Raw genomic sequence first — 14,608 nt, forward strand, 5'->3', positions numbered from 1 at the left:
ATACAACCATTTAGGCTTACTTCTGTGGCGACAGGAAGGGCATCCAGCCAACCTCTGACACTAACATCGCCAACTCCATAGTAACAAGGCCAACTCTGTGTTGCAGTGGGACAAAGACCCAAAGGAAATGATGATTTAGGCTTACTTCTCATAACCAACAAATTGCTTTGCCCAATTTTGACAGACTACCTTTTCACAGAAGTCTGATTAAAGGTCCTGCCAGACTTTTGTGCTTCACAGCTACCACATTTCCCACGAACAGTCTACAGAATACCAACCAGACCCAATTCTCTCTCTTTCCAACCCACACTCCTGTAATCCCATAGTTACATCCAAAATCATACCAAAATAAACAGTTGGCTACCACCACAACTTCTAAATACTTTGTTCTGAAAGTAGCAACACACGATTGTCCTATGTTTCTTCAGTTAGTAGCTTTTCTTGTAGCATTTTACCTGTGGTGACAATCTGAACAGCTCTTAACACGAAATATGTACCATGAATTTGATGCGAGATGCTCACACTTGGGTCACATGCCCAAAAAAATCTAAGGGAATTATGTTAGCCTTTAGGCAATTATTCCCTATGCAAACTCTACTGTCCAGCATACTTGACAAGTATGTGGAAGCATCAGACTTACGATCATCACAATGGAAATACTCCATTTGCCAGTGATAGACCCCATCCTGGATATTAATATGTAATTTTTAAACATTAGCACCGAGTAAATTTATGTGAGCACCACTATGTTCCACTAACTGAACAAAGCATGTGACCCCAAGATTTTTACACAATTCTTTGCATAGGTTACTCAGAGATAGTTGTTTTACTAAACAAAAATATCAATGAAGGAACAGAGGAAAATTTTTAAATCATATCAATAGTTTTATTTAAAAAAATATATTCATATCAAGTGCAAATTATATAAACAGTAATGTGAAATACTGAACACATTAATAAATAGTCTCCAGAAGACTAATTATACTGCTCTGCTAATGGATATCAGCTGCAACTTATGCCATCTTATGAGTAGCTGCCATTTTATATGCATTTCAGCCATCACAATGAAACCAATACCGAAAGACTGTTTTACTGTTTTTAATAACTGAATAATATAGTCATATTTTATAATAATTTTCACTGGTCTCATACACCACACAATTCCATATGCTGTAGCATTTTATAATCATTAGTCCTTGACAAGGATACATTTAACACATACAGTGACTGTACATGAGAAACTGATCTCTACTTCACAAATGAAATCTATACAACTCCAGTAGCTTCCTGTTACAATCATTTCACAACCAAAACTGGCTTCACCAAAAACAGTAATTTAACAAAAAACCTCCATTTTCTGTGGAAGTATCAGAATATGATTGCAAAAATTTATTACTACCATAAAATTTCATTTGGTTATAATACACAGTTTAAATTAAATGTTCATGTTTTACAGCCATATATCACAAAACGTAGACTTTCACATTCTTCTGTTCTAATAACACAGTAATATTTTATATTCAGTTCAGTACAATAAACACTCAATTACATAAAAAACATGGACACACATGAACAAATTCGCACAAGCATGTGTGCGCAGGTGTACACACACACACACACACACACACACACACACACACAAGGAGGGGGGAGACAACAAATCCAATTCTTGGTCTTGTGGTACACCCACATAGCACTGATACAATGCCTGATAGGGTTTCACTTTGTAAGCTGTACTCCACAGGCACAAGCACTGCACTGATCGTTTTAATTAAAGGTTTCAGATTTGCAATCCAGTTCTGTGATGAATATTGTTATAACAGTGCATTCAATTACATTGCATACTTTGTATCATTTGGAGCTCCAGTCCTTTCACTGCATCTAATTACGAAAGCACAGCCATGCACACTCCTGAAATCAAAGAAGCATAATTCTGTAAGTAATGCACAAAGACTGGAGTATGTACATCAAAATCTCACCTTATTTTGTAATGAGCATCCACTAACAGTCACAGGGGAAGTGATGCTATGGGAGGCGAAGGAAAAAGAGGAAATAGGAGTCTGGAAGGGAGGGGGGGGGGGTGTACTTAAAATGACAATTCTGCTTCTACATGTTCATTACAGACAAGCAACCATTGCTGTCAAATGATAAAATGGATATAAACTTCCAACAACAATACCCCATATATTTTAATCTACTAGATCCAGCTTTCTAAAAATGAAAGACGTGACAATATGTACTTCTAAGCATAATATGCCTTAACGAACAATAAGAGGAGGTTGAGCTGGACAAATGGTTGATGCATAGCACCTGGATAAAAATTATATTACTTACATATATATGGTGTTTGTTCTTTCAGACATGTGCGAAAGAACAGACCCGACATATAAATAAATAAGGCGAGGATGGCCAAAAATTTCTTCTGAGCAGGTGCACACCAGGCTCAGACTTTTACGGGAATTGGTGAACTGCCATGAGTAAAGAGGATAATGGTCAAAGGGCACTACATCAGAAGTGTGTAAATTAATTGAAAATTTGGGTCTGATGGGAGGGGTGCTGGGTAGTCCATGTATCTGGGATGAACACTGTGTCCAGATGGCACACTGGTCAGTGCATTTGCCTAGTGAGCAGGAGACCTAGGTACGAATCTCGGTCCAGCACAAATTTTCAACTTTCCCCATCAATTTAAATCAGCGTCAGCTCTCAGCCAATTTCTGTAATTCCTTTGTGTCTAAATTATGCTACTGTTTCATTACAATTCTGCAGTCTTTGCTAGTAATTAGTTTGAACTGAAGTTGACTTTACGGCAATGTGTCAGTCTCAAACAGTCATTTGCTGTAATGTGTGAAATGGTGGTTAAGTTTTGAATGCTGTTAGTAAGCTGGTAAAAGTTTTACCTTTCAGAGTATACAATATTAATTACAATATTAATTACAATCTTGTAAGTATCTGAGATGAGCTTCTCAAATTAAATAGAAGGCACACTGTCTGCCTGACACACATATTTAACTTTTTTATTTTACACAACTGATCTGCACAGAGTACAGGGTTATTACAAATGATTGAAGCGATTTCACAGCTCTACAATAACTTTATTATTTGAGATATTTTCACAATACTTTGCACACACATACAAAAACTCAATAAGTTTTTTTAGGCATTCACAAATGTTCGATATGTGCCCCTTTAGTGATTCGGCAGACATCAAGCCGATAATCAAGTTCCTCACACACTCGGCGCAGCATGTCCCCATCAATGAGTTCGAAAGCATCGTTGATGCGAGCTCGCAGTTCTGGCAAGTTTCTTGGTAGAGGAGGTTTAAACACTGAATCTTTCGCATAACCCCACAGAAAGAAATTGGATGGGGTTAAGTCAGGAGAGCGTGGAGGCCATGACATGAATCGCTGATCATGATATCCACCACGACCAATCCATCGGTTTTCCAATCTCCTGTTCAAGAAATGCCAAACATCATGATGGAAGTGCGGTGGAGCACCATCCTGTGGTACGTTTAGCTCCCTGCTTGCTTTATTCGTCGACTTCCGCGGGCTACGCGTGAAACTTATCCGCACGCGTTCAACCGTTTCTTCGCTCACTGCAGGCCGACCCGTTGATTTCCCCTTACAGAGGCATCCAGAAGCTTTAAACTGCGCATACCATCGCCGAATGGAGTTAGCAGTTGGTGGATCTATGTTGAACTTCGTCCTGAAGTGTCGTTGCACTGTTATGACTGACTGATGTGAGTGCATTTCAAGCACGACATACGCATTCTCGGCTCCTGTCGCCATTTTGTCTCGCTGCGCTCTTGAGCGCTCTGGCGGCAGAAACCTGAAGTGCGGCTTCAGCCGAACAAAACTTTATGAGTTTTTCTACGTATCTGTAGTGTGTCGTGACCATATGTCAATGAATGGAGCTACAGTGAATTTATGAAATCACTTCAATCATTTGTAATAGCCCTGTATAAGGTAACTACCTCATCTACGCTGCCAACTCTTATCACCTCAGCACGAACATTTTTGCCAGAGGACAGTCTGACAAACAGGTAGCGAATAATATACAAGTAGGATTTGAACTATACCAAGAACAGTTTTTGCGAAGTATGGTTCTGCTGTGGCTCAGGTGTTAAGAACAACTAGCAAATGTTATCTGTCAGTCTAGAAGAAATGAAACTAGTCCACTTGTATAAAAATGAGAAATTGCAAAAGTAATTTTATGTCTAACACTTTATGATTGACACTAATTATATATTAAGCACTGATTTTACATACCACATTATTGATGGGGTTAATCAGCAGCAGTAGTAGCAGAAGCAGCAACAGCAGCGGGAGCAGTTACTGTACCATTGCCAACTAAATTCTGGTTTTTTGAGCCAACCTGACTGTCATGATCCATGTCTTCAGACAGGCTGTCATCACTAGATGAACTTCGAATGTCACCCTCCATCTGTGGCAACATTAAGACATATACAGTGATAATACCTTTGTGCAACAGAACTGTATCTCCGTGTGTGTGTGTGTTTTCATGCTTTTCTTACCTGACCAGCTTGTAAAGACTTAAATGCTATCTTCAATATGAAATAAGTCCATATGCAATGTAGACCCAGAAGCAAAATCAGCAATGAATTGAATATATAATAGGCTGGGAACAAAGCAACTATAACTGGAGCATCATGGGTGATGCTGAAAAGACAGACAATGATTTAAGGTGATTTGTTTACATATCTACACACAAAATAGAATCACTATGTTTATAGTTTTACAATATTTCTTCACCTATTATGGTGACATGTTGTTACTATCAACACCACCAAAATAATGAAATATAAGAGTCAGAACATGTTAAAAAGTAAAAAAAAAAAATTAACAGTAATCTGTTAAATAACGAAAGTTTTCTGCTTGTGACAAGCAAGATGTGTGCAGTATGAAATAAAATTTCATATTAACATTTCATGGAACATCATCCAAAGTGCACTTTTAAAAAGGTAGACTTACCTCCTTATTACCCAAAATGGATATACACCCAAGCGTGAAACAATCCAAGTAATTGTAAAAATAATGAAGAGGCCATCACAAAGTTTCTGGTAGTTTGCATATTTAGCCAATTTTGCAGCCTAGAGCAGGAAGACACACAAAGATAATTACTCAGTCACCAGGGGAAAACAAGTCATATACACTTTTAACAACATAAAAATTTTATCTATTGCTTAGACAGAACTGGTATTATATAAAACTATTACTTATTTTGTTCTGTGAATATTCTGTACTACAACAATTGCGGGTAGCAGCAACCGAAATCCCAACTTCAATACATAAGAACATATGTTTGTGTCAGAAGGTATTTTACCATGTATGAGGATGCACAAGGTATAAAAAATTCTCATGAAGGTGCAGACTTGGAAAAATTAAAACGAAAACTGGAGGTTTATCAGAAAACAGCTTCTGATGAAGTACCATTTCACCCACACACTGTGGCCCACCTTAGTAGATTTTACTGTCAGTCTCTCAGCATAAAGTGTGTCCTTTGGCCTATCAAGTACCTCCTAATATTAGAAAGGCTAAATACCGCAACAGATGAGAAATACTGGAACTTTTGACTAGCACAGTAAAACCTATTACTCCAGATCTGATACAAATTGAGGTAATGGGAAATACAGATTTTTAAATCTGAAAACAGTTCCCTGATGTACAAAATAGTTTGAAAATAAGCTGCAGATCCAAAAAGAGCTAAGCAATTGGCAGGAGATACTGCCCTGAAAAAGGGTACTCTGAAGAAAATTTATAGAGGCAATGTATTTCATGTCCAAATGTGGAATATTAGATTCTGAAGTGTGGACCAGCCACCAGTAAACCGGAACTGAACATTGGCAAAGCTGAGGTTTTCATAAACAGAACAATTCAAAGACAGCAGACTTTTTTTAACAAGCAAATATACATATGTATATTCAAACAACTACTACTACTACTACTACTACTACCTCTAGGATGGCACGAGACTGAATAATGTAGTTGTTTGCACACTAATTAGACAAATTATTTCCCATCAGTATTACTGCATTCCATTCACTGAAATGCTAAAAGATACTGGCTGAAAATTGGGTTCTGTACAAGAACATCCCATTTCAAATTGTAACATACAGATTTTCACATACAATGAAAATCAATATTTCTTATCTCAGACATGAAAAACCTGAACAAAGTACTTATCTTACAGTAAGTACACACCTTCACTAGTTTCAAAATTTTTATTCACTTTAATATTTTTGGTCCATGCTTCTGAGAACTCAAAAATACTACTTCTGGGTATCTTCATAGGAGCTGCACAATGGTTCCAAGGCATCAAAATAGTGAGTTTATGATTCCTGCCATATTACCCTTAGCAGCTGCCTACATGTGGACTGCTACCGCTGTTTAACAGACCAGTAATTTCAAACCAATTTTGAAATACTTCAGATTTGATTTTCACACTCAACTGCAATTTTTCAGATGCAGTTCCGTAATAGAATACTAAAACCTATCGGAAACAGTTCGTGCTAACCTAATGGCCATCAAACATTCATCTCTTATTGCATGCCCAGTTCGAGGAGTTTGCTTCACCTTTTTAAATAAAATTCATTTTTCTTAGTTGTACCTCTTCCATATAGCTTGTGCTGAACATGTTTAAAAAACAAACAAAAATTAGCGAAGTATCCCTACATAGTAAATATTGTGCACATACCAAGGACATAACTGCAATCAGTACCTAAAGCACTCTACTACATCTGATTTTTTTATTAATTATAAATGAAAAGCACAGTATTGTGTATGTTCTACAAACTAACTGTAAGTCTGACAGTGGCCTTTTAAGCTGAAAATTAGTTAACTTAATAAATTAATACTGCTGAACATACACAATTACTATGCTTTTCATTAATAATTATGAAGTTGTTCTTTCAAGAACCAACTGATGAATCAGTTAACATACATATTTATTACTTAATGATACAGCCTAATCTCCATTATGCATTTAAGAAATGTGAAAGTGTTTCATCTGGAACATTTTTCACTGTTAACAACACTACAAAGTATTTGAAGCAATTGTACAAAGATGTGTACCAACTCAAATGTGTGTACTTTTCTTTTTTTCCAGTTTAACATCATACTAAATGAGGTCGTATGATAGACAGGATGACCAAAAAACATTTTTACATACATTTGGGGTCAGGGTCCTTAACCACATAAGAAAAAGGTTCATATGAACATATAAGCAAACATTATTCATTAAACGTTACAATCACAAATCAGTTACATATTGTCAGCCTGAAAGTGTTATGAACTCTGAGACTAGTAATGAATGTTCCAATATCCTCCTCTTGCTCCCACACAAGCATGAATGCACTTGTCGAATAGGGGACTGCAATGCACTTTCAAACAACTCCAAATGTCTCAAATCGTTTCACAGGCTTCCACAAGATGCTGATGAGTTTCTGTATCAGTGTTGTCTGAAGCATAGACCAATTGTTTAAGGTGACTCTCCTCTCCCCCTCCCCCCCCCCCCCCCCAAAAAAAGAGTCAACTTATCAATCTGTCATAGCAGATACCAGCCAGTGCATTTCTAACAGTGAGACTAAAATGTGGTAGAGCCCCAAAACACACAAACCACATGTTTCTTCTTTGTTTGTTGGGAAGTGTTTCTAATAAATCTTAAGGAAGATTCCGAATAAAATCAGTCTAGACAGCGTCTGTTGTACCATGACTTCCCTTAGTCCAGCTGAAGAGTCTCGTTGCCAACTTAGCAGAAAAATGTCACGGCAGGGTGTCTGGAGAGTGTGCAGGGACAGGGGCCAGTATGTGCTCTTGCACAAGAAGCCAGACTCAGACTATGCTGATATTACAAAAGTAGCCAACCAAGTCTCCTGAAAAGTAAAGTAACTACAGTGTCATGGCACAGCCAGTGCTGTGATTCCACTGACACTACAGAAAGAGTGACATTGAGGCAACAATGTCATGATTGCCCAACATCCACACCTTACACCTCGGGTCTTCTGTGAGGTATGGGAGGGAAAGTGTTGCAGTTTCAGAAATAGTGGAAGGCAAAGATCATGTAAACTTTGCCCATTTTACACAAGCAGTATTAGTCACCACCATAAGCCAGCTGCAAGAAGTCCATGCCTGTCAACGTCCGAAAATGGATCACCACTAGCTGTGGGTAAACCAGCCATACCTAAGTCCAAATGCTATTGACTTGGTGCCTTCCAGCCAGAGGACCAACTGCCGGCTAACTTCCACCAGCTGCTGGTCCTGAACCTTTGAGTCCTTGGTTTATGCCTGAGTCTGCTTAGTTACCTTGTGCGGACAGATTTCACTGGTGCTCATTGAATTGTGTGAGCACACTCCTCAGCTGCCAGGACTAACACAGCCGCCCATACTATGGTCCATGGTTCAACTCTCTGTGCTTTGGCAGATCTAGCACAGAGTCTGCACACATGACATGACCAGCTTTGTGCAGTCTGCCATAACAGTGCACCAACTGACTGCCTGCTGGGTGAAACGAGGCCACATGCTGGTGGTGACAGCATGCTGCTTGCTGATCTAAGCACATTTCAGCAACTGAGAGCAGTCTGAGTCTTCGGTGCAATGTGTGCCTTCTGTCAACACTACGACAACTGTATCTTTTGCTCTGGATAATTGTATCTATGTAATTACTGTTTTTATGGCTGGATGTGCGATATCCTTCTGGTATCTACCCATCATCTTGCTGCAATCACACTCAAGGGCTCAGACTGGAGAGCTCAATGTCATCTGTTCACTTGACGTACTGTTCTGCCACCCACCCTGGAGATCATTCACCACCCCACCCCACCCCACCCCACCCCGACCTCCACATCTGGTATCAGGAATGGTCACTGCAACATCAACAACCACTGTTCATGGATTAAGAAGCAGTAGACGTACATTTGGCACCAGTAATTCTGCTGTGTCTACACTGGGTCACATTAGCAGTTTCTTCCACCTCTACAGTTACGTTGAGGGCATTGGCAGCCGAAACATGCAAATATCATCATCACCACAGCAGGGTCAGTGCAGAGTTTTTTTGTTTGGTTTTTGCTTGCAAGTGTTAGGATGAATGGGTTGGTCTTCTACCAGATGTTTAATTCTGTTTTTATATTTGAGTTGGGGCATTAGGTTCAAACAATGTTCCGAGGGTATGTAAAAATGTGTTTCTTGTGCCAGTGAGTATGGGCAATGTAACTTCAGCCACTCTTGTGGAGAAGTACAGTTACAGCAAGACATGTTACAATACTGTTACATTTAAGTGTCCTTTTTGACATCCTATTTTGTTCTACTGTCTAGTTTATTGTGTGTTACATGAGAGTTTCACAGTGTCAGTGTTAGAAACACAGAGCTGTAGTGGTTCAATTAGCTCAGTTTGGACCAAGTAATTCAGGTATGAATAAGCAATTTCAGCCTATAAGAGGGGACAGGGCCTTTCCAATTTATTGGCTCCTGCAATAGGTTCAACTACTGTTGGCCTAGTTAAGACTGTTGATTGTTGTACAGAGAGGAGGCAGAAAAGAAACAAAGAGAGGTCAACAAGATGCACAAGCAGCCTGTTGATCCGTGGATAAATTACTGCAGGCATACGGAGATGGAAAAATAAGAAAAGGGATAGTATTTCTGCACAAGCAGACAGTTGCAAGAAAGGAGTTAATATTAACTGTTAATATTAACAGTTTAATTGCTGTGGAAGGTAGTAAGATTGTGGAAGTTAGAGACAATGTAGGATTAGTAGTTATAATACCTTGCAAGAACTCAGGTTCTGAAGTGGTTGTAGTGACAGTAGTTTAGGTAGTGACAGTAATTTAGGTGCAGTGGTATCTACTCCACTGGAGGTAGATTTATGTTATACAGGGTGCCACATTCTTTTTCACTAAAATTGAAGTAGGTGATATCAGTTTCACGACTTTTCATATTGAGATAGGGAACCAATGGTCAGAAATGCATATTTACTGTGTCGTGGACATACACTCAGTACACTGCATACCAACAACATAGCTCATAGTAATTGTTCAAAGTGAAGACTGCCAGTCTCAATGCATTTACTGCAAGGGCACATGCAGTTCTGCTGCACTCTTGCAAAGATCCCGGTATCTGTTGTACAGCGAGTGACGAACAATGTACATCTCTGACCATCAGACAGACATACTGTACACAACTTAGCTCATAGCACATGTGTCATGTGACAACTGCATGCATTATACTGGTACATTACCCAGTGACACACACACTTCACTATCCCTGGTGTCAGTTGCCTACCACAACAGACAGCTTGTCATTATGGGTCTATGGTAAGATGTGTTACTGCATATAGTGCATGACGTGTAGTCAAAGCTGGAATGTTACTCATCACAAAGAGTTGGCAGACATGCATTTCATGTACAGTGCAACAGGATGTAGGGCCTGGAAAGCAGCATGAATGTACAGAGAATGCTTTCCCAACAGGCACCATCCTAAATGGAAGAAGTTTATCTCCATGGATACCAACTTACGAGAGACGGCATCCTTCATGGGAGAGAGAGCCAGCCAAGGTTCCTGCCAAAGACGTGTCAGAACACCAAACTAAACTCTGAGGAGATGGACTGTCTGGCCAACCACCCAGCAATAAGCACCCATCAACCTGCCTGTGAATCACACACTTCGAAGGATACAATGGGAGGGGTTGGGGGGGGGGGGGGGGGGGAGGAGGTGGTTACTGGTGGAACACGTATTATACCCCTATCATAAGGAATGCGTGCAAGCACTCGGACCAACAGATTTTGAGCCCCGCATTCGCTTCTGTCAATGGATTATCCACCACAGTGCTGTAGTGCTGAACTTTTGTAGTTTTTTTGTTCATAGACGAGGCCTTATTCACCCATGATGGTGTTTCCAACAGCCACAACAGCAATGTCTCTGGATTGAGGACAATCCCCACACCACCTACATCAGTAGCCACAAGCAACGTTCTCTGTGAACGTATGGGTGGTCACCTAATAGCAACTTATTTGCTGCCTCCTCACTAGACTTGTCCATATTACCTGGTGTTCCTGCAAGATGTACTGCCACATTTCTTTGAGACCGTGAAAGGACGTGGTTTCAACATGACAGTACACTGGCCCACTTTGATGTTAATGTCAGTGAGCACCTGAACAACATGTACCCTCATCAATGGACTGGACCAACTATCACCTGTTTCAATTTTACCCATAAGGTTTGAGACACACTGTATACAGGCTGTAGCACATGAGTGAGGTGTAACCCTGTATACAGGCCTTGGTGCCTGGGTGAGGTGTATTTCTGGATGGGAACATACAGGGATGTGCATATGCCAATGATTTTTGTGTCACACAGGGTGTAGCTGCAGATGGCAATTTTATTGTAGACACTGCAAATAATGCACTGGAAGCTATTGGTGATGTTAATTATGTTGCAAATGTAGTCAATAATAGGTGGTACAGACATTATTTCTAGAGGATACGGATTTGTTGCCACCAGTGACAGCACCACTCCTTAAGACAAGGAGGGCGAGGGGGGGTAAGAGAAGAAAGGGGGAAAATGCTTGTAATGCTAGTGACTAAGCAGACAAGGCTAAATCATTTCAGGAATGGTGGTACCTGAAGACTGGGACATTAAGGAGATTGACAGTAATTGCAGAGTGATGTTTTCTGGGATAAGGATAAGCATTATGCAAAATTTGATCTTTGACAATGCACAGTGGAACTCAGCAGGGCATTCTTCCAACAGGGGGAACCTGTTGCCAGTAACACACTGTTGCAAGGGTCGTCTGCCATCAAAGACAGGCCAATTAAACTGTGCACAAAGTCACTGAGGCCAAATTCTCCTGATGTGGTGCCACTAGGTACAAGGAAGCATAACACTGTAGGAAGGAGTCAATCTGTAATTAGCACTGAAGTATGGGAATTGAGTAAGACTATTGTAGTGGGTACTGGTAGTATTGTAAATGGGTTATATGACAGTATAGTTTTAGGGATACACTTCCTGGAAAAAGATAGGGCAAACTTTTGCTACAAAGACAGAGCACCACAGGATGCAGAAGATGCACCTAAACAGCAAGTTAAGAAACCACTGGATCAAGAGGAAGAAATCCGAAGCATAAGAGATCAATTGAGTATGACTATTCTTCTGTTACAAGCTGATTTGTTAACGGAATTTGTTAAGAGAAAAGAATTTTTCAATATTAATTTTAGTTTGTTCTGTATCTTTGTTACCTAATAATTCAATGAGGGAAGTTCAGTGAGTTAATAGCAACTCAGAATAGATGCTTTAGTGCACAGCAAATGTTCCAGCACATAAAATAGTATCATAGTAGCTGACACCATAGAGTCGTCATAATGAGTGTGTCAATTTTGGGTACCACTCTAGTCCGACTACTTTGTACAGACTGATCTATCTGAAGCAAAAAACAACCCATCCACTTGAGCTCCCTTAAAACCAGTTACCTGTCAACTGGATCAGTCTTAAGAAGTAAAAGTTAGTTACCTGCTCAGCCAATGAACATTGTGGTTCAAGCTGAATTTCAAAGGGGAAAATCCAAATATGGCATACGTATATGTTAGGTGTAAGATGTGTGCTAGGACCTCTCCCAGAAACATGGACAGTCTGTGATCTGATGGACCGAATATTTCCAAGAGGGGATGCGGGTTGCGCCATGGCTTCACTTAACCCAGCAGAATAATCACATAGCTGACTTAGCAGAAAAACACCATGGCAGGGTGTCTTAAGAAACTGCAGGGGTTGGAGCCAGTACGTGTTCCTGCACAAGCAGCTGTACTGACTATGCTGATATTGCAGAATTCACCATTCAGGTCTCCTGGAAAACAAAGTTGTTCATTGGCATGGCACAGCCATGACTGATACTACTGACATAGACAAAAAAAATTGTGACACTGAGGCAATGATGTCAATGACTGCCCAACAACCATGCCTCGCACCTTGGCTCTCCTGTGGCTTGCAGGAGGGAAAGTGGTGCAGTTTCAGAAATTGTGGCAGATCAAGCTAACACAAATAATGCTCATTTCATACACAGTTACTGCCAGGAGCTATGAGGGGAAGACTATGTTGGTCAATGTTCCGAAATGGGCCATCAAGCTGCTGCAGCTAGATGCTGCTGTGGCTAGATGGTGCCTTTGCTAGCTGCATGTATATCAGCCACACCCAAATCTGAATGCTGCTGACTGGTGCCTTCCAGCAAGAGGTCTGATGGTCAGCTTGCTTACACCAGCTGCAGGTCTCAAAATTGGGGCTCCCAGATTCATGTCCGTCCCTGTCCAGCTGTATTAGTTGCCTTGTGCAGGCAAACTCTACTGCTGCTCATTGCCCTGTGCAAGTACACGCCTTGGACGCCAGCACTGATGCGGCCATCCGGACCAGGATCCACGGTTAGATTTCGCTGCCGTATCGTCACCAGCAAAAAATGACTTAGTCTGCTTCATTGCGGGTCATCCGCCCTGATGCCACCCACTCCAATCAGGGGCTCTCCCCATGGGCACCACCCAGCCACAGCAAAGGCCAACTGGCACAATGGCTGTTGCAGGAAGTCCTGATGCCCCAAGAAGACAGTACGTGTCTTGGCATATGTGGGGAGTTTATAGCTCAGGCATCAGCAGTGTGATCCCTGTGTTGTCAGGTGGCTACCACCAAATGGGTACACGATGGCCCCACCACAATGGACTGGCTACCGAGCCGCATATTGGGCACAGATAAATCAAATATTGTCATGGGGGCGAAAGAAGAGAGGAGACAACAGAAGAAGACGACATACCCCGGAAAGTGTCCTTGCCCAAATAGTTTAATCACAAGTGCAGATGCAAAGCCATGACGAGAGATTCAGGAGATCGAATCTAAGGGCACTATGGATAACCCGTGCGCCACGTAAGGCATCCTTCCCCATATGGCCCACACTTCTATAGAATTTTGAAAGTGGCTGATCAGACCATAGAATGGGACCTGAACTCATAGGGCCAAAAAGTGAGACACACCTTTTAGTCGTCTCGAACGACAGGCAGGAATACCTCGAGCCTATTCTAACCCCCCGGACCCATAGGGGGATTACGAAGAGGGAATGCTGGCAGACAGTGGTCTGACACTGAGGCCTGAGCAAAATGCTCAGTGACAAGAGTCTGGACTGGTGTGGTACCACCAGTCAGGAAAATTCCCAAAACACCTATAAGCTGCCAAAAGGAAGGCGTTAGTCAAACTCTGTACAGACTCACCACTGCCATCATGAGGAGAAATGGGTGAGATGGCGGCTGAGGAAAAGACATACCAATCTGCATTAGTAACCTGGGAGGACATCACGGTGAGTGGTGCTGGAGGAAAGGTAAGGTGATCGGAAAACGATTGCTGCCACATGAATCGTCATGAGCTCCCCACTGAACAGAGGGGAAGAATCCAGGGCTACAGATTGAAATATCAATGGCCAAGAAATTGCTGCATGCCACACTGTGTGTGGGGCTCTATTGTTGAAGAGGCAGAGATCAAGCAAGACCTGCCAGCAGGTCTTCACCAATCCTGTCCTGGTCAGTGGTCACAGTACCATCCCAGACAGGGTTATGGGCATCAAAAACCCCAAG

At 41.2% G+C, this 14,608-nt stretch overlaps 1 protein-coding gene across 2 annotated transcripts in view; it reads right to left on the reverse strand.

The window, feature by feature from the left end:
* Positions 1–864: 864 nt before the first annotated feature.
* The window catches only part of LOC126469705 (ceramide synthase 6), a 118,573-nt gene continuing 104,829 nt past the window's right edge, over positions 865–14,608 (reverse strand). For both annotated transcript variants that reach the window (XM_050096888.1, XM_050096887.1), the window contains exons 6-9: positions 4,992–5,110; positions 4,535–4,679; positions 4,269–4,443; positions 865–1,911 (exon numbers count right to left, since the gene is read on the reverse strand). In XM_050096888.1, coding sequence (XP_049952845.1) covers positions 4,285–4,443; positions 4,535–4,679; positions 4,992–5,110 — 423 coding nt within the window. In that variant the 3' untranslated portion in view covers positions 865–1,911; positions 4,269–4,284. The remainder of the gene's footprint in view (positions 1,912–4,268; positions 4,444–4,534; positions 4,680–4,991; positions 5,111–14,608) is intronic.

This window comes from Schistocerca serialis, chromosome 3, assembly GCF_023864345.2.
Source record: "Schistocerca serialis cubense isolate TAMUIC-IGC-003099 chromosome 3, iqSchSeri2.2, whole genome shotgun sequence".
In the NCBI taxonomy this organism is placed as follows: Eukaryota; Metazoa; Arthropoda; class Insecta; order Orthoptera; family Acrididae; genus Schistocerca; species Schistocerca serialis.